Source organism: Melopsittacus undulatus, chromosome 16 (genome assembly GCF_012275295.1).
Source record: "Melopsittacus undulatus isolate bMelUnd1 chromosome 16, bMelUnd1.mat.Z, whole genome shotgun sequence".
In the NCBI taxonomy this organism is placed as follows: Eukaryota; Metazoa; Chordata; class Aves; order Psittaciformes; family Psittaculidae; genus Melopsittacus; species Melopsittacus undulatus.
In genome coordinates this window covers 3,798,789-3,817,954 of record NC_047542.1, presented here as the reverse complement: position 1 = coordinate 3,817,954, position 19,166 = coordinate 3,798,789, and the positions used below count along the sequence as shown (strand labels likewise).

Here is a 19,166-nt window from a genome sequence, read left to right as displayed (position 1 = left end):
AAAAAGATTTGAGAGGAGAATTGTCAGTCAAGACACTTCTATTCTCAGCTCAGGAGCAACTGGGAGAGTAAATATACCTCTGGTTAGCTGGTGGAGAAATTAGATTGCAGCTGATCAAAAGCCAAAGGGATTTGTTGTCAGATGGCCCTCTCCTCTGTCACCCTGGTATCTTCTTTCCTGTGTTGTTCAGACTCTCAGGATGGTTTCAAAGGAGGCAGTGGCCAGTTCTTGTGGTGTGTGTGGTGTCTCTGCTGGCTGAATACACTGAGGACTTCATGCCTTTTTCATGAGGAACAAATCCCATAAAATGCAGGTAACCCCTAAGAAACTGCAGGGGCTGGAGCCCTGAATAACCCAGGAAAGGTTATTCATCCCTCATTCCCCCCCCCCTCCTGTTCAACAGGAGATACCCTGATACCGGCAGTCCCTCACTCACCCCAAAGTGAAGGGCTATGGGAGAGGGCAGACAGAACCTTTAGGCTGGAAGACTAGAAAGGAAGAGCCTGGATCCTTTGCATAAGAACCAGAAGATATGTGTGGGGATCATCTGCAGCTAGTGGGGCTCGTTTTTCTTTCCCCCATGCTAGTGGCTGTGATTTTGACAGAGAAGCTGCAGCCTCCCATCACCACAGTGATGGGTCTTTTTGTTGTAATAAATAATTAACCATCCTCCAGATGGTTGTCACCTCTGGGATGCGCAGAGAGGAGAATGTTCTCTCTTTTGATGTGAAACTAATACTGTTGAAAGGTGTCAGGCAGCCTCAGAGACTGCAGCTCCTTAAACATAGCCCAAGTGAGCTCTCCCTGAACAACACTACCCATTGATACTGGGGAGAAATCTTATTTCCAGCACCTATCCACTTGCTGTGGGTAGCAATTGCTTTTTGTGGGGAGTAGAGTAATCCTTCAGTCTGCTTGAGGAAGATGATAAGGACCCCAGATCAATAGTTCATACATTACAACCCTTGTAGCTCTGTGTCTGCCAGTGATTGAGGCTCTTCTAGACATATGTTCAAACCAAAGCAAGTGCACAGCAGGCAGTTTGACACTGAGCACAGCCTTCAATCCACTTTACATGTCCTGTCACGTTTGTCATATCCCAAAGCAACTCTGACTTTTCTCTTTGGGCTTCGAAGAAGGGTCCTGAAGCCAAGTTTAGCCCCATAAATGGGAAAGGAGCAGAAAATTGCTGGTTTTAGGGATTTAAGTGCTAGTCTAAGCCCTCAAAGGCATGTTTACCTGGTTAGCAAAGTCTGAAAACTCTGCTTTTCCATCTGAATACAGGTTGCTCTTTGCCCTGCCTGTGCAGTCACTCCTGCAGGGAGCTCAGCAGTTCTCTCCATCAGCAGGAGTGTGGAGGTCCACCCCAAAGCAGCTACACTGGAATTTGGCCAAGACTTTGTAGGTTCATGTGCAGCTATTACAACCTTGGTGCACCAAGAAGCAATAATAGGATTTAAACAGCAAGGATTCACAGTTCAAAGCATTAAATAATTGGCACATCCCAGTGTGGACACCCTTCCCTGCTGCAGCCACAAGCCCTCCTGTGCCTCCAGAACAACTCTATTTACTTCAGACACATCTGAGCCACAGCTGGCTCAAAGTCAGTCAGGCTGGAGGCAGGATGATGCTTCATCCTCAGGCTTTGTTAAGGCAGGGTGCTTCACCAGCACCAGTGAACTGAGGGCTTGAAGGGTCAGGGTGGGAGATAGTGGAGGATCATAACCAATGGTTTTCATCTTTACAGTCTCTGTGGCCAGGAGGAGCTTTTCTCTGTGTTTCTGAGTCAGCCCATAGATGATCCAATGCATAAAAACTGGCACTCTGAACAGCACAAGCCTGCATTGACTTCAAAACGTCGGTTTTTTCCCTACATGAGGATCATCCTTGTCCCTTCAAATCAACCCAGACCCTCTTCCAACTTGACCAAAGTGGGGTCTGAGCTCCACAACCTGCCTCTGTCTACTCTCCTTAGCTTTTCCTTCTGATGTTTGTGCCTCCCCCCCTCTCAGCGGGCTGTTCCTGGCAGAGCTGGGATGTGGTTCATCCCAAGGCAGCTGGAAGAATACCAAGCTGTCCTGAAGAAGCTGCTAGCAGAGATGTTACAGGACACCCCAGACGGTTCTGTCAGCAGGTTGATTTCTGCCTTGGGAGTTCTGCCTTTCCTTCCTTTCACCAGCTCATCATCACGGAGATATTTATATTCCTCAGAAGGGCTTTTGTGTCGTGTCTGCTCACTTTACAGAGTCCTCACCTGCTCCCGTGCACACCCTCTTCTTCTGGGAAGGTTATTCCCTGTTTTAGGGTGCTGTTTGTGCCCTGGAGCTGATACTGACTGTTAGCAAGATTGCAGCACTTCCCAGCAGATCCCAACACTTTCCTACTCCTTCTCGGTCTTCAGGGTGCAATTTCCACTAGTTTGTAAGCAAGCTACACCTGCGAGCGGCTGAGCCCCTGCAGAGCTGAACCCTGCTGAGCACTTCATTACAGCTGGAATGAGCTGCAACCCGAGGTGTTCAGTGCTGACAAATCCCACCTTAGGCTTTGTTCTTAGCGCATGGTAATTGCTACAGAAAACATACAGGGGCAGTGTCATGCAGCTCACTCCTGCCTGCAGGCTTGAGGGGTGGTGCGATGGGTTTCACTAGCGTTACCTCCAGATCTTTGTCATATTCGGGCTTAAAAGTCCCAAACGAGGGTCCCTGCTGCTCCTGTGGAAGTTGTTCCTCTGCTTTGGCTTGCTGATTTCAGTTTGCATTCCAGCTTTTTTGGCTGGGGAGCTGAAGAGGAGGATACAATATGTAAAGCCCAGGAAAGACTGACTGAGAACTTCAGGACAATTGCTCTTTTGTCTCTCTTCTTTTTGGCTGACTGATATCTGCAGAACCAGAAGAGAAAGCGATGTAGCCTGCTAAAGCTAAAAGGCTCCATGTGTAAATGAAACCTGTAAAAGAGATGAACAACAAAATCTGAGGTAATAAATCACACAGTATAATTAAATGGAGGATGTGGGTTTTCTTTTCTGCATGCCTCTCAGCCAGATGGCAAGCAGCAAGTGTGGGAAAGAGGGAGGGTTTCCAGTTCTGGAGACCAGCGCTGTCCTTCTGAGCAGTGCAACGCTGCAAAGCCCGAGTTATTCCTCTTTGGGGACTAATACATTTCATCCTTCCCTTTCAGCAACGAAGGAAAAGGAGGCAAATCCTTCCTGGATCTCCCAGGCAAGGCAGTGACACAGGTGCAGGATGAGGACACGCTCCCACCCTGCTGAAGCGCTGGTTTGAGGTTCCTACCTTTGCTCCTAACCCCCCCTTACTCACCCAGGCGATTTACATCTCAATAACGTGGTGAGGAGCACCTCTCCCGTAGCTATGATGTGAACAGGCACAGTGTGTGTGAACCAACACAGAGCTCTGGCCTTATTTCTGCTTCTCAGACAAATCTAGAGGTGAAATTGTAATTCCACTTGAACATATTGCTCTCCATTTACATACCTTTGGCTTACTTTAGAGCTGCTGCTTTACACTGGCAGCAGGAAATCCAACATATGTAAAGTAAGGACGGATGAGATCAATGGTATATCCAATTCCAATCCAATTTTATCCTCCCAACCTAACACAAATTCTGTTCTCACTGTCTCATTTAAATAGCCGTGTTTGTGCTAGAACAACAGTTCTCGGTGCGCTCTCTGCTGCAAGCCATCCCTTAGGAGACAAGAAATCTCCCAATGTATAATGTAACATCCAGCATGGAGTGGATTCCAGCTTTCACATCGATTCAAAGACATGCTCGCAGCCCATGGACTGATCAGCTCAGTGTAACTCGGTGTTTGCAGGGATTATTGCTGAGGCAGGTTGAGCTATGAAATCACTATAAATGAGTCTGAGCGGGAGGAAGATAGAAAGTAATGCATTCCATTAGAGTGAAAGTGGAAGCACCTGCATGTATTGCTGGGCTCCAGGAGCTCTCAGCCTGGGCAAGTCAGTCTCCAGTGGAGCAATACACACAATATCTGGCATGGAAATCACTGGGGGAACTGCATCACATCTACACCAGTGCCAAGCAAGATCAGAGACAAGGCTGTTGAGTTCTGAAAGACCCAAACCTTTATCCCAGGTTTAATTTTGCCCTGCCACAGGGAAACATCTCCCCTTGAGGGACAAACTGCTCCTAACAACCCACATAAGCTCTCTGGCATGTCCCTTTGCCCAGCTCTTCTGCTCACGTCGCTTTCCAGGCTGACAGCTCCCCTGTGCCATCTGGGAAGGAAAGTTTCCCAGCAACAGCAAGCAAGAAAGCGAACATGAGCCTCTTGGATTTGCTTCCTGGACCGTTTCCCACCAGGGTGATGGTGAGGCTGATGCTGTGGAGATTTCCATGAGGAGATCCATCAATGTGACTTTGCAGGGCTATCTGCCTCTACGCTTATGTTTTGCCCCAGACAAGCAGCAGCAGCAGCAGCAGCGGCCTGCTTTTGCCCTGCCATCAGTTCTGCCTAAGGCTCTTCCCAGTTGACCCAGCTCAGGGATGTATGCGAGAATAACCATAGGAACCCTCTGTCTTGTCCTGCAGCAACAACTGTGCTGTCCAAATACACACCAAAGTACAAGGGGCCTTCAGCTTTTGGAATTAAATTCCTTCTACCCTCAGGGGACTAATGGAAAGGAACAGGTACCCTTCTGCTGGAAGGAGATGATGTAAGGACCCCAACCATCCTCCCACTGCCAAGGAGAAGTCATATCTTAAAGAGCACACTGGTTCCTGTGTTGCACAGCAGAGCTACATCCCCAGTGTCCTGGAAGGCTGCTTTGGCAGCCAGCAGCACCAAAGTCCATGCCTGCAAGCGGGTGGGAAGATGCTGCTGCTCCAGCAACCGAACAACAGCGTGGTGGCAGGATGAGCAGCCAAGCAGTTGGGAGAAAGAGGCAGGGAAAAGAGGAGAGGAAAGGCTCGGGAGGCTGAGGACATGGTGTAGAATGGGGCGGTGGAGGAGCGCTGCTCTCGGGTCGTGCCTGTGCGTGGCTCCCAGTGACAGGGTGTTAAATCAGCCCAGCCAGCTTCCAAGTCAGCTCTGACACTTCTCCGGTGACATATGCAGGACTGTCACCCAAGTGCCATGGGATAAGAAGACCGGGTGGGATGGAGGGGTTTTAAAGCAGCTGCTCGGTGGAGGCGTTCATCTGCTGCCCTTGCTTTTTGGGGTGCAGCACTCTCCCCTCTTCCAACACCTTATGGAGATGGTGAAGATCTATTTCTACCCCTCTGCTTACACCAGTCCGGTCTAAATACTTCCAGAGGAGAAGCAGATGGCACGGCACGCCTGCTCTTCCCTATCTGAGTCACTGCCAGCAGGCCTAAGGCAGCTTCTGGTCCCCTCCTCTCTGTCCCATCTTCCCACATCCAGCTTGGGATATTTACAGGCAGGATATTCGAGAGCTACACCGTGGGCTGGGAGAGTGGCTTTTCACAGTCCCGGAGCATCACAGTTCATGTGTATCACCTGCAGCCTGTGCTTGCCCTGGCAGCCCCTGCTGCTGCCCACAGCTATGGGGATGGCTGATAGGTGATTGTCCATGTGGAATGGGCTCTGCCATGTCTGACAGACAGCAGGTTCTCTTCTGTTGCCTTCTCCACGGTGTCCAGGTTCTTTCCAGGGGAGCAGGGATGCTCCCAGGGGTTGTCTTGCTAGGGAGGAAGGGAGCACAGCTGTGGATTTCTCTCCACAAAGAAGAGGCATCTGTTCCTGCTGAGTAACTGTGCTTCCAACCTCCTTTCTGTGGGGGAATCACAGCTTTTCCGCAGGCATCCAGATCTCCAACATCATTCCCACGTTCTGCCCTCTAAAGTTCATGTCCTGGTGGAACATAGAATCATGGAATAGTTAGGGATGGAAAGGACATTTAGATGATCCCGTTCCAAACCCCTGCCACGGGCAGGGCCCCCTCCCACAAAACCATGGCACCCAAGGCTCTCCCCTGACTTCCAGCAACAGAAGGAAGGCTTTGGGCTGGCTTTGGTTTTTTGGCTGTATGTTTCCTTTTCCTCTAAACCAAGAGGCGTTCACTTAATTCACGGCCTCCGATGAGCTCAGGCTCAGACACCAGCAGGCATCCGCATGGCTAAGGCAGAGCTTCTCCAAACGGAAAGCTGGGAGCTTACAGGAGCCGTGTACTTAAGCACATGTTCTAATTCGGTATTTACATTAGACACTGCTCCAAATTATTAGCTGTCAGTCGTGCTTCCCAGCTAGTGAGCAGGGGAGGTTTGGCTTAGCACGTTCACACTTCCCATCGGAGCTGAGGACTGCTCTTTTCCCTGGCCTCCTCGCCAGCGTGTATTCGTGGCTGCTAACCAGATGAACAGATCTCAGCCTCTCGGTGCTGCTTGCGTGCATGGATGAGGAAGAGGGAGGCCAGGTTTGCCTGGTGTCTTGACAAGAAGGACACAGGCAGCAAAGGGAGCGTGTAAGGAGGGGTGTCCCTAAGGGTGCCCCAATGGCACAGTTCATGCTGGTGGTAAGCACGGGGGGACTTTGTACCTTCCACCACGGCAGCCATACAGCGATGCACAGGCAGCCCGCACGCATCCATCGCTGCTTTCTCATTAATTAAATCCCGTTTTTAGGGAATTTCACGGTGTTTCAGCCACTTTCATTGCCTGCTTTTACAGGCGGTGGCAGGAAGACGCAATGAGTGCACATGGCTGCCTCACCAAAATACATTTGCAAGTCGCTGCTTGGTTTTAGTTCTGCAAAGGATGCAAGGAAACTACTTTCCCCAGCAAATATCCCAAGGACCCAGAGCCTGATCCTGCCTGGGGCGATGGCAAAGCTCCAGCCTGCGTGAGGAGTGCCAGTGAGATGACTGTAACTTGGCAACGATGAGAGGGATGAGGAAACCGTGTGTGTAGGTGGCAGGGGGCTGGGAAAGGGACTTCTTTCTCCTCATGAACGTCCCTCACGGTGTCAATACCCCGGTGTAGCTCCAAGTGAGGTGAGAGGTGTACAACGGCCCTTGCTTGCTCCTGAGCGGGGTCGCAGGGTGATGGGGCAGTGACACAGTGACACAAACTACTTTTGCCCTTCTCTTTCACCGTCTTTCCCCTGCCTGTGAGGAGAGCAGCTCCCTCCGGACACCAGCCCCGCTCGGGAGGGCACCGCGACCTCCCCAACATGGCCGACCCAGCGACCCTGCCCTCACAAGATGGCGGCGCTCAGTCCCGTTCCCCCCGCCCCCCCAACATGGCGGCCGCGGGCCCCTCCCCTTTGCCCTTCCCCAAATGGCCGCCGGAGCGGGTGCGTCGCGCCCCTCCCAAGATGGCGGCCGCGCTTCCCTGCTGGCAGAGTGCTTCCGGTGCGGCCTGGTGTCAGCGCCGCGGCCATGGCGGAGCTGACGGACGCGGAGCTCCGGAAGGAGCTGGTGGCGCTCGGTTACCGGCCGGGGCCCATCACCGCCACCACCCGCAAGGTCTACCTGAAGAAGCTGGGCTGCCTGCGGGCTGAGGTGGCGGCCGCCCGGCGCAGGGGCCGCGGCGCTCCGCACAGCCCGGCCCGCAGCCCCGCCAGGCCGCAGCAGGCCTCGCCCTCGCGGCAGCGCTCCGGCTTCAACCTCAGCTCCACCGGGGCCGCCCGCGACAGTGAGGAGGAGGAGGAGGAGGAAGAGGAGGAGGAGGAAGGGGGGCGGCTGCCAGCGTCCCGCTGGGGGACGTCTGGGGAGGGCGGCGGGCCGGCCTGGGGGGACTGCCGGGGGTCTCCGCCGGGCCGGGGCGGAGGCCTCGGCTCCAGGGCTGAGGGCGGCCCGAGCAGGGAGAGCTTTGGGGGGCTGAGCCCCTCGGCGCAGTGGGGAGCGGCTGTGGAGAGAAGCGGGGCCGGGCCGGGGCTGTCCCTGGGCGGGCTCGGGGGGCTGAGCTCCTCCTCACCGTGGGACCCGGCCCTGGAGAGGAGCGGCGGCCTGAGCCCCACGTCCCGGTGGGACACAGCTGCAGACAGGAGCAGGGGGCTCAGCACCGGGCTGGGCACGGCCCTCGATGGGTTTCGGAGCCCAGGCTCCACGTCCCATTGGAGTACACTTACGGAGAGGAGTGAGGAGCTCAGCGCTGGGTCAGAGCCGTCCCTGGATGGGTTTCGGGGCTCAGGCTCCTCAGCACAGTGGGGCACGTCCACAGAGAGGAGTGGGGGGCTCAGCAGTGGGTTGAGGCCATCCCTGGACAGGTTTCGGGAGCTGGATTCGACATCCCAGTGGAGTCCATCTGCAGAGAGAAGTGGGGGGCTCGGAATCAGGGCTGGGTCAGGGTCATCCCTGGATGGGGTTGGGGGGCTGAGCTCCACGTCCTCCTCCTGGGGCAGCTTCACAAGCAGGAGCGGGGGGCTCAGCTCCAAGCCCCTTTCCAGCGATGAGGGCCTGAAATCCAGGAGCCATTGGAGCACGTTGGGAACTGGGGGGCAGAGCTCCCGAGCTCAGTGGGAGACAGCAGGGGAAAGGAAGGGGCTCTCTAACAGCTGGTGGAGCCGGGGAAGTGAGGCGACAGCCAGCAGCCATTGGGGCTCCTCGTCGGGAGGCTTGAGTCACCGGCCTGGGAGAGGGAGAGAGGACTGGGCTTCTGGAGAGCAGAAGGAGGCAGGCGGCTGGGGAGGGGGATTGATGCGGCGGCTGCCATGGAGGGCTCCCAGCGATGCAGGGCTGGGCTCGGGGAGCTGGTGGGACAGGTCGGGAGCAGGGCAAGCAGTAACCCCCCGGACTCGCTTGTTGCGGTCAGCCCCGAGGCAGCAGATGGAGGGCAAGGGCAAAGGCCTCGAGTATTGCCTCTCCCAGTTCCTTTGCTTCGCCAGCGTCGTGCTGCTGCTCATATTTGTGGGCATCCTCGTGGTGAAGATGATGGGGTCAGGCTGGCTTGACAAGACAGAGGAGAACTGTACGTGCACTGGTTGCATCCTGGGTTTGAACTTCATTCTTCACCTGTCTTTTCTGCTTGCTTCTTACGACTTCCATCACCATCACACTTACAATTCTCATTGCCATAACCTGACAGCTCTGCTCTTGTCCCCATCTCCATCTCCCTTTGCCTGTGGGAAACATTGTTAGTTATGGAAAGTAAGTCAAGTGTGTGCTTTTTCCAAATGAATTTGGCCTTCGGTCCTTCAAAACCATGGGTTTTATGGAGAGTGACATTTCTGCTTGGCCAAGGATGTGTTTTATGGTTGTCCATTGTGTAACATAATGTCTGTGTAATTGCCCGTTGTGTGTTTTCAATGTTGGCCTCTGCACAGCACAGCCCTTCGTGGCCTTTATCCTGGCACTACAGCGGTCGAATTGATTCTTCAGCACTTCAGGGGTGGCAGAGCTTTGAAATGAAAAGGGGCTTCCCTGTCTCCCAGTTTTTAAAGCAGAATTCCCTAGCTAGAACAGTATTGGAAGGGAAGTGGTGCCATTCCATGGCTTTGAACTGAAAGAAGGAGTTTGGGGTACAGTTAGGAAGGTGCAGGTTCTTAAACTCAGCCTGCTGTAGGTGTCTGTGTGCTTTGCATGGGTTGGGAAAGCTCTGTGCTGCTTTCTCCAAGTCAGAATAAAACTGTCCACCGTCACTGTATTTCTGATAGAGCCTTTGCACCTTGGACATTTTGAAAGCAATGATATTTTGAAGCAAGGGATCTTGCAGCATAGCAGCAAATCCTGAAGTTCTCAAGTGGTTTAGATTGCTCGGAAGTGCTGTGTGCTGGACCAGTGGCCAAGGTGTTGGGGCAGGAGGGAGCTGTTTAAACCAGAGGCCATAACTGCAGAGCTAACAGCTCCAACTGAAATAACCCCCCTGCTTTTGCCTTGAGGAGGCTTGATTTAAATCCCTGTTATCCCCGTGATATTTCAGGTGAGCGTGGCATGCAGCGAGTGGCATCACTAGATGGTAAAAGATCATTGTGAAGGTGTGGGATAGTAAAGGAACATGAAATGTCTTGAACAGGAGCTGTTAAAACATTCAGAGCCCACTTTTTAATTTCCAGCTGCACGGAATTCATCACTTGCACCCGTTTTATTTGTTTTGCTGCCTACCAAAGCTGCGCTTTGAATGTGCTATTTGCATAGCAAGGTACTGTAGGGTGAGAGTAAGAACAGCAGAATCAGGCTTTAAAGTAGAGCCGTCTTTTAAAAAGATAATTACTTTCTTGATCAAAGCTCTTGTTTTGCAGGCAACTAACTCACCCTCCCCTTCTCTCTCGTAGTTAATCTCTTGCCTGTGGATTGTGACAAAAGAACAGATGATGTAAGCATCTATTTATTTATCTTCAAGTATTGTGGCTCTCACACAAGAGTAATTACTGTAGGTAACTTCCACTGATATCAGTATCACAGCAAAATGATTAGTTCTGTTGGTTTACAGAAAAATCGTGGCTCAGTGACTTGGAATGAATGGGGCAGATTAAATTAGGGCTGTGTCTGAGACTCTGAAAGATCAAAATTTAAATTCCCAATTACGTGAATCAATTTCTTTAATATTGTACCAGCAGCGGTATTGGTTTGCAATAAAGCTGTGTTCAGCCTTGGCAATACAAGATTTAATCCAACTAATTCCCTGAACTCCATCATGAAGGGTTTGTACAGCCCCGTTTTTTTATCCTAATGTATTATTAGGAGAGAGAAAATCTTGCACTGGATTCAGGGTTATGGTTAGGGGATGTTTTGGAGGCAAAGAATCCATGGGTGATCGGGCTGATGTCTGGTGGTACAGCCTGGGCTGGGGATGCGCTCACTCGATCTGACTCATGAACTGTGAATCTTTGCTGCAGGTGTGTTTAGTTTGAACTAGTGGTGCATGATGGAGCCAAACACACTGCTGGGGTGTTGTTGTGGTATTTTTAGCTTTGTCTGACCATTGTCCTGTTGCTGCCAGACTGGTCATGTTTGTTACCTGTTTCTGACTTTCAGTTCTGTCAAGCTAAACAGAAGGATGTAGTAATGAACGTGCTGCACGAGTTGTACAACTACTTATCCGTTCAAGCTGGTAAGTTCCAATTGGCATTCTAGAACGCTTGCAAGCATACAGCAAACTGCCTCTCCCAGCTGCCTGGACATTTTAAACCTCAGTTTGAAGAGTGGGGTTTCTGGAACTTTCTGGAACTGTCAGTTCCACCTGAAGAGCTCTGAGAAAGTCAGGTAATAGAAAAATAGAGAAAGATGTGTGTATTCGGAATTGTGCTTAGCTAATGCCCTCATGTTACTGTGCTCTTGTGGAGTGCTCCTTATTTGCACTTGATATGTTTGGAATGTGAGGTAGAAATATTCCGGTTTATGGTTTTCTTCTACCAGCATCATGAAATTGTCTTGAAGGCACTCGGAGCCAGTAAGTTTAAGCTGATGTGTTCTTACAAATAAAGTAACTTAAGGGATTCAGCTCTGCTGAAACACAGCAGCTGATGATGTGAGTACATCTTTTATTCTCAGTGCAGAGTAAAACAGGCTTTCTTGGCTGAGGAGCTGACGGAGCACACCAGTTCCTCCAGTCTCTATTGTTTGAGTAAATCTGGCCTATAACTAGTATTCTGTGATGGAGAAGGCTGCTAGATATGCAGTGTGTGAGTAGAAACTTGTTTAGCACAGTGTTAATCAGTAAAAGTCCTTACGTTCCATTTACTAGATTTCAGACCTCAACAAGGCTGAAGGCTTTAGATACTTAAGCTTCACAGAATTTCTAAATCTCTTCAGATCAAACTGCAGAATTTCCATCACTTTTACAGTCTCTCAGTGTATTTGCTTGGTCAGCTTTGTGAAGCAAGATTTAGATGTTCCTTACCAGCATTCTGCCTGGGTAGAAAGTAGAGCTGTGTTTTAGGCTCCTTAAAAGCATTTTGAATGCTGCTCATTGACTCCAGCACTGCAGTCTTTGATACCTGATGGAAGGAGCCCTTCTGCAGAGCATTAGGTCAGAGAGGTGGTTATGTACTCCAACAGTATTTTTCCTCTCATTCTGTGTGGAGGAGCTCACACATTGAAGCACGAGGTTTGATTGCCCTTATCCAACCTAGATGCAGTAGCTGAGCATTTTATCAAGAGTCATAATCTTACCTGCCAATGGTATAAATCTTATCTTGTAATCATTTTGCCTGGAGCTGTAGTCAACTTTAAAGGATAGCATTCCCCAACACTTCAGTGTGTTTCTGAAGTGGTGAAAGGCTTTTTTTTATAACATTATTTCTCTTTGACTTTTTTACCAGGTAATTTTGAATGCGGAAACCCTGAGAATCTAAAAAGCAAATGCATTTGGGTTAGTGAAGCAAAGGATCACGTGGTGGTGAGTAGGCTGTGAACAGCTATTGTTATAACATAGTGCTTTGTCTCTTATAAGGCAATAAATAATAGATACTAAAGTGATTCACCATCTGTTTTACTTCCTCATCCTGATTCTTTCCTCTATCTCTAGCTGCCCCTTTGGCCAGGCCTGTTCACAGCAGTTCTTTTGAATAATCTCCTACATCTCTGATTCAGCCCCTGTAAATCTAACGTAATGGTTTGTTGTTTCACCATAGTCATCAGTCTTCTGAAACTAGAATTTTCCCTGGATTGAGGGCTGGGCAGAGGAAGGATTTTTCTATACCCCAAAGTGCCAGGAGACAAGACTGCTTTGATCTAGCATTCCATTTCTTTCATGGTAAACTGTCAGTAAGATTATGTCGTATTTAGTGGTTAGTCTTAACGGTTTGGGATAGTGTTATTTCACAGAGTGCTTCATGCATCACCTACTGTAGTCAGAAGACTTCAGTCCAGGCAGACCTTCAGGTTTTGTATTCCTTTCTTCAGTTTGCAGAATTATGATAAGAATTAATCCAGGGACGGACCCTATAGAATGGAACTACTGTAATGAAGTAATGTCACTTGGTATTTTAAATGGAGAACTAATCTTTTTATTGATTCTTCTGTACAGAACATAACTGGTAGCTCCCCACAGAAGTTTGAAGCTGCCCTGCACTGGATACTAAACAGTAACAAGGATTTAGGAATATGGTAAGTAGAAGCCCACTAAATTACATTTCTGGGTATTGGCTGAGAGATAATTTGACATCCTCTGTGCTGTGCTCTAAAAGCTCCCATACCTCGTTAGATTTCAGAAGACAGTCTGGGACTGGCTTTGTCACTGATTGCTGGGCAAGCTTCCAAGTGAAAAGTATAGCCCTGCAGCAAAAACTGGCAACTGAGCTCACTCCTGGGAAGCCTGTTGCCCAGGCTTGCACTGCAGGACATTGCATTCATGGACATGCTGTCTTCCAGATGAGGTGTACCTCTGAGGTTGGGGCTCTCAAAGGTTGTGTTGTGCTTCCTGCAGGGTTTAGATGTGGTGGTCCTGGTGTCTGCCCATGCTGCTTCCTTCAGTTTGCCCATGGAATCACTTTTCTCAAGAAATCTTTTCTTCAGCACAGTTACTGGAGACAGAGCTTCAGTATTGTCTGAAACTGCATCCTTTGACCAAAGGGTTTATTAGACACCAAAGCACTCTCATCAGTAGGTAACATCACCCATGCTTTGAAATGCTTTGGAGCAGGTCCTGATGAGAAGGAGATGAAAATGGATTGTTGAATGGTATCTTTAGTGTCAGTTGTCTTTCTAGCAGAGCACACAGTCCATGTTGAAATGAATGCTCTGACTGATTATGGATGGTGTTGGTCAGTCATCAGTGGGGTTTTTTTCTCTTGAGTTTCTCAGCTAGAAATCTCTTCAGTACATGAGATATTAGAGAAATACAGTTTTTTTCAGGTAAAGAAATACAACATTTGGGCCATTCCCTAATGAAAGGCTGTTACCCAGAGTCTGCAGACATCATTATCTTCCTCCGGGAAGTGTGGGCTGCCTCCAGTCTGTGTTAACTCCGAAGCCTAACATTTGTTTGCATTTTTAACACTGCTAAACGTATCTCTGATTAAATGAATTGTAACAGTAGTGAAGCTGGAGTTGGTGGGTATAGCTTGTATGAATTCCCACTGCTTGATGTTAACTGAAAAGCTGCAGTGATCTAAGGATCAGACAGTGTCTACTGCTTTGATTATTGGTGTGTGGCAGATTCCCAGGACAGGACGTAGTTTCCTTAGTGACAGGCTTGGATTTGCAGGTGGGCTGGGATCCAGAGTTTTCAAGTTCCTATTTTTACAGAGGAGCAGTGCTCATGTCAGGAGCTGTGTGGGACAAAATCCTCCCATTTTCTGGTTTTCATAATTAGCTCTCCACATGGATTCACTTCCAGGCTGTCTGCGCAGCATCAGAGGGAGTTCAGCATGCTTCAGAACCTGCTGGTGGCACTTGTAGCAAATGGCTATGTGAGATTATTTGTCTAGGTGCCAGTCTGAGAGGCAGAACTGCAAATGAGCTCTCACTGGGTTCTTCTGCTGCATATTTAAAGTATTTTCATGGAATTTGGATTGTAAATAAAACCAGGGGGTGGGAAACAACTGTGTGTCTCCAGCTACTGTAGAATCCAGTACCCAGAGACAGCAGTTTGTGAGCTGTGCAGTAGTAAATTGAGAAAACGCCTTCATCTAATAGGTTATTCATGGCAAGCACAGAATGAATTAGTAGCTTAAAAAACAAAATCCCCTTTAGTCCTGTTCCTCTGATGGCTCTCACTTGGGTTTCTTGCTGCCTGTTGGCTAAGAGTATCTAAGAAGGAAACAGCATCAGTGTAGATCTGTGTATAAAGAAGCAAGTTAAAGCATCTCGGGCAGCACAGCAGGTGTGTGGAAGGGATTCTGCAGGAGGATGTTACAGATTTTGCCAGGAATTCTATCCCAAGGTGTGTCTGTTCCCACTGCAGATACACTTAATGCGTTGTCACCTTTTTAGCTAAGCTGTTTATGCTCATCTGTGCTGAGGAAAACAGTGTAACCTCCCTGGACACTGACGGCCTCCCTCAACCTCACTCTCTGCAGTTGCTGCCGAGTGACTCAGTAAACATTTCCATTTCTCTGTGCTGGGAGGTGGGAATCCAATTTGAAGTTTAATCTTGTGCACGCTGAGAGGTGCTGTCAGAGAGTCTGCACAGGGAGACTTCTGTTTACCAGTGGGAGTTCCAGCCCTGCTGCCTTTTCTAAAGCCATATCCATGCCTTGCTACGCAGCCAGTCCCAAAATGTTCTGGAAAGAGGAGCTGCAAGGATGTTGGTATATTTTGTGTGTGGTGTACAGAACAAATTACTGCATCTGCAGTCTGTTTGTTCTCCCTGTCTTGATTAAAGACTGCAGCTGAAGTGCCTGTTCTGGTCAGTGAAGTTTTTCTGCCTCTTCTCATCAGGTTGAAAGGCAAAGACCTTTCAGAACAAGTTACCAAAGTGGAGGAAGTGTTCTGTCTTGAATCAGCCCATCCTCAGATGGGCCTTGGCTGCCGTTTCCGTCGGGCAGTGGTCACTGCTATCATGAACCTCTTCCTGTTCTTCTGTTGTAAGTCATTGATGTTGGTAATCAACTTCTCCCCTTGCTAGCTGTAGAGATGAACCTGCATGCACACATTCTCTCAGCTATATGAAATTACTAACAGAGATGAAGTGAATCTGCTGATGAGTTAATTTCTAATTAACCTTTGTTCTGGCAGCAGAGAGAGACCTGTAGACCTGCTCTTGTGCTGTGAGTGCTTAATGGCTGCTTTAAAACAGAAAGCTGATTAGCTTTCTGGGTATTCCTCGAGTACCCATTACTGTGGTCTGCAGATAGCTCTGCTAACCTACCTGAAAGATGAGTTTTTTCTCTCTTTACTTGCACTAAGCTGCAAAGTCTTCTGGCCTCTTTAATAGTGACTTGTAGCATTTCAGTGTAAGAGGTTTTATTGGAATAGTCCATCATGCCCCAGCTGTGACAAAGGTCTTACTGAGCACAGTGATAACGAGAGATGAGTGTTGACTAGGAGAGTTTAGAATCTAGCCAGACAAGGTGGGGTGAAAGGGGATAGTTATGTTTATTGCAGAGACCGAGATACTAAAGTTAGCTCGTGTTGTAACGGGGGCATTTGTCAGTGCTAAACCTTCAATATAGATCTCCTGAATTTCAGGCTGGCACTGGAGCCTCAGGCTTTATTTCCTTATCAAGCAGCTATCTTTGGAGCAGTGAAGCTTGACAGTCTTCCTAAGTGGTTATTGTGGGGGAGGCCTCTTGAAAAAGAGATAGCTCTGGGACTTAAGAGAATTGAAGCCCTGTGGTTGTGCTGAAGTTTCTGATGGGGGTGAAAAGACCTCTGTGATGAGGCCATCTGACCACCTCTTGCACATCCACACGTGCTCTTCTGCTGCAGGTGGTGTCAGCACCAAGGTTTCTGCAGGGTGCAGCTGTGCTGGTGAACAAAATGAACTGCTTGGATTCGGTTCCAAGCAGGCTGGGATAGCAGGGAGTGAAAACTGCCTCTGGGGAGAGGCAGGGTCAGAAATAAACCTGCTAGCATCCAGCAAGTACATGTCTGTTGGTAACTGAATCCCATTTCTTTTTCTAGGTCTGATAACTCTTTGGGGGATCCTGCTCTTCCTTAAGTATCGCTGGCGGAAAATGGAGGAAGAGGAGCAAGCCATGTATGAAATGGTGAAGAAGATCATAGGTAGAATGGAGTAGCTCTGTAAATGCAAATAGCCCCTTTTTCCTCTGTGCAGTGTTGAGGTCTCTCACTGTTCTGTCCTCTTGCCCTCCAGCTGTTGTCCAGGACCACTATAAGGAGTGGGAACGGAATTTGGAGCGTTACCCCTATGTTGGAATTTTCCATGTTCGGGACAGCCTCATCCCTCCTCAGAGCAGGTGAGCTGAATTCTGTTCATTAAGGAGGGCTGTCAGCAGGATGTTCTTCAGCTCAGCTGAAAAATGCAGTTACAGGGCAACAGACCATGCGCAAACAGTTGACAGGAAGCTGGGCTGCAAGGAGTCTGTCTGGCTTTTCAGTTTATAAGGGATTTTGACATAACTTGGGCTATGTCTTAACCTGCTGCAGATTAATGTGACAGTCCTGGGGCTGACAGTGTGTGCAGTCACACAGGTGTACTGTCAGTGTGCTATCAAGCAGTAATTGGATTTTGTTCTGCTTGGGCATGGAGCATCTGATTTTCTCCCCTTCATCTCATCTATGTAAGATGCTATCCTCTTTCTCAGCCCTACCTTATTCTCCCGACAGGTGCTGTGCTTTTCAGAACAAACCTTCCCATGAATTGAACAGGGGACTGGGAGGATCTCCTGAAGTGGTTGTGTGTGTTGCTGCCTAGAAAGTTACCAGTTCAAGTTGGGCAGCTTGAAAGGGAGATACAGTGAGATGGCTGGTTTTGATGCTTTGTGGTCGAGATAGTTGCTCCAGGGCCAGAGGGTGCAGCCTGGTTCTGGGTGGTTTATGTGCTATTTGCTCCATCTCTTCATGAGTGTTGTATTTTAGTTAAATGGAGCTACTTTGTTGTGATGGCACAGCACGCTGTGTGTGCTGCAAAGTCTTAAAACATCCTCAGTCTCCATCAACCACAGAACTCCTTTTCCTCCTAGTGGTAATTCCAGCTGGTTTGAGCTGGTCTGTGTGTGTGACATCCAGAATTACTAGATATTGATTCAAAACTGGGGTGAAGTTCAGTTTGTCCTCCCTGGTTCGAGCTATCTCCGCACATAGAACGGGTGAGGGCAGTTTGCTAATAGCGTCCCTTCACAATGCAAATTGAGCTTGAAATTCAGGGCAGTCATCAAGTGCTGGTACTGAGATAGGGTCTCATCTTCTCCCCCAGGCAGGACCTGTGTTTTCATGTCCTGGCCTGAAATTGCCTCTGCACCAGAGTTCTGGTTTAATCTCCTTTAGTGTCTGCGCAGGGAAGAGGAGGCAGCAAGCGGTAGCTTGATGAGCAGGCACAGTTGCAGTAAGCAGGAAAGCACAATGGGGATATGATTCTCATCTGTTTTCCTTTTCTTGCTGTTTCTTGCAGAAAAAAAATGAAGCGGGTGTGGGAGAGAGCTGTGGACTTCCTGGCTTCCAATGAGTCACGGATTCAGACAGAGTCACACAGGGTAGCAGGAGAAGATATGCTCGTGTGGAGATGGACTCAGCCTTCTTACGTCTCGGATTCAGAGCACTGAAGAGGAGCAGAAGTTGAGCAAGTGTTGATACGGACCTCGGCAAGGGGACAGTCCCCTCTCTGGTGGTGGGAAAGAGCAGGGCATGGTCCTGACCTCCTGGGGTGGGGGATTGCACGTAGCTGTTTGCTCTTCTTTCTGCAAATCTTCACACACACAAATTCAGGGCAATAATGTTGGCTTGGAAAGAAGATGGGCTCGAGACGAGAAGCTAGAATTGCACCAAAGTTAGCCTTCCAGCAGATGTCTGGCTTCCAGGAGCAAGCAAACCTAGAACAACTTGAAATCAATATTAAAAAGGCCTGTCTGATGTCGAGAGACTTGGAACCTCTCTGACAAAGCCTTCCAAATTTAACCTCAGTTCTGCAAAGGCCAACTGGTGGCAACGTCCATCAGGGAATGTGTTTAAAGAAGGTTAACATTTCCCATGGAAACACTAGGGTGGGAGTTCAGCTGCATTTTGTTAGGATTTGTTTTTATCAGTACAAAAGGGTGAGGAAAGCACTTAGTGAGGAAACTGTGTTGGCTTCACCCTTTTAAAATGGGGAAAAGGGGGCAAAATTAGGTGAAGGTAGTCCTAGGGGGAGGGCAGTCTGACGTGCCTTGGGGGTTTGGGCTGGGTTGGGTGGGCTGCAAGAGTGGTTGTGACCCTATTATACTTTTTAAGTCTGCAGTCTGTGCTTTATGATTTCTGGGAGGGGTGGGGGGAATTTGGGTGGAAAATAAAGGATATAGGAAGCTTCCAAAAGCGCTTTCTTGTGGCTACAGCCAAAGGGGCTGCTTCATGGGCTATAAGAGCAGCTTTAGAAAGGCTATTAGGGCTGAATGTACATGTTTATCCTGGGCAGCTGCAATGTGTGTGCTGTGTGTCAGAGCAGAGACGTACCAGGTGTGCAGCACGGGGGTGGGATTGCTGAGTCAGTGTTCCTGCAGCCTCAGTGGGTACAAGGAGCAGTGATCAATCCTCTGTTCATGCTGCAGGCGTCGTATTTTTGTGCTCTATAATAATTTCTTTACTTAAGTTTCTCTTTATGTCCAGCAAAAGTGTTTGTTTTAAAGAGAATAGCACCAGTGTCTGGCAGTTTTGGCTATAGGCAGAGATGCTGCTGATCTGCTCTTCCCA

At 49.1% G+C, this 19,166-nt stretch overlaps 1 protein-coding gene across 1 annotated transcript; it reads left to right on the top strand.

Annotated features, from left to right (window-relative positions):
* The first annotated feature begins 7,344 nt into the window (after positions 1-7,344).
* LEMD2 (LEM domain nuclear envelope protein 2) lies at positions 7,345-18,326 on the top strand. Its single transcript, XM_034069762.1, has 9 exons — positions 7,345-7,632; positions 10,211-10,251; positions 10,914-10,989; positions 12,200-12,276; positions 12,907-12,986; positions 15,261-15,406; positions 16,446-16,547; positions 16,639-16,741; positions 17,896-18,326. Exons 1-9 carry the CDS (start codon positions 7,377-7,379, stop codon positions 18,044-18,046), a joined length of 1,032 nt encoding a protein of 343 aa, XP_033925653.1. The 5' UTR covers positions 7,345-7,376; the 3' UTR covers positions 18,047-18,326.
* The last annotated feature ends 840 nt before the right edge of the window (positions 18,327-19,166 follow it).

Excerpts from the sequence above, each read along its gene's own strand:
- LEMD2 (XM_034069762.1), top strand. The coding sequence starts at position 7,377 with ATGGCGGAGCTGACGGACGCGGAGCTCCGGAAGGAGCTGGTGGCGCTC. Across the intron at positions 15,407-16,445 it reads CCTCTTCCTGTTCTTCTGTT|GTCTGATAACTCTTTGGGGG; the intron begins GTAAGTCATTGA and ends TTCTTTTTCTAG. Across the intron at positions 16,742-17,895 it reads CTCATCCCTCCTCAGAGCAG|AAAAAAAATGAAGCGGGTGT; the intron begins GTGAGCTGAATT and ends TGTTTCTTGCAG.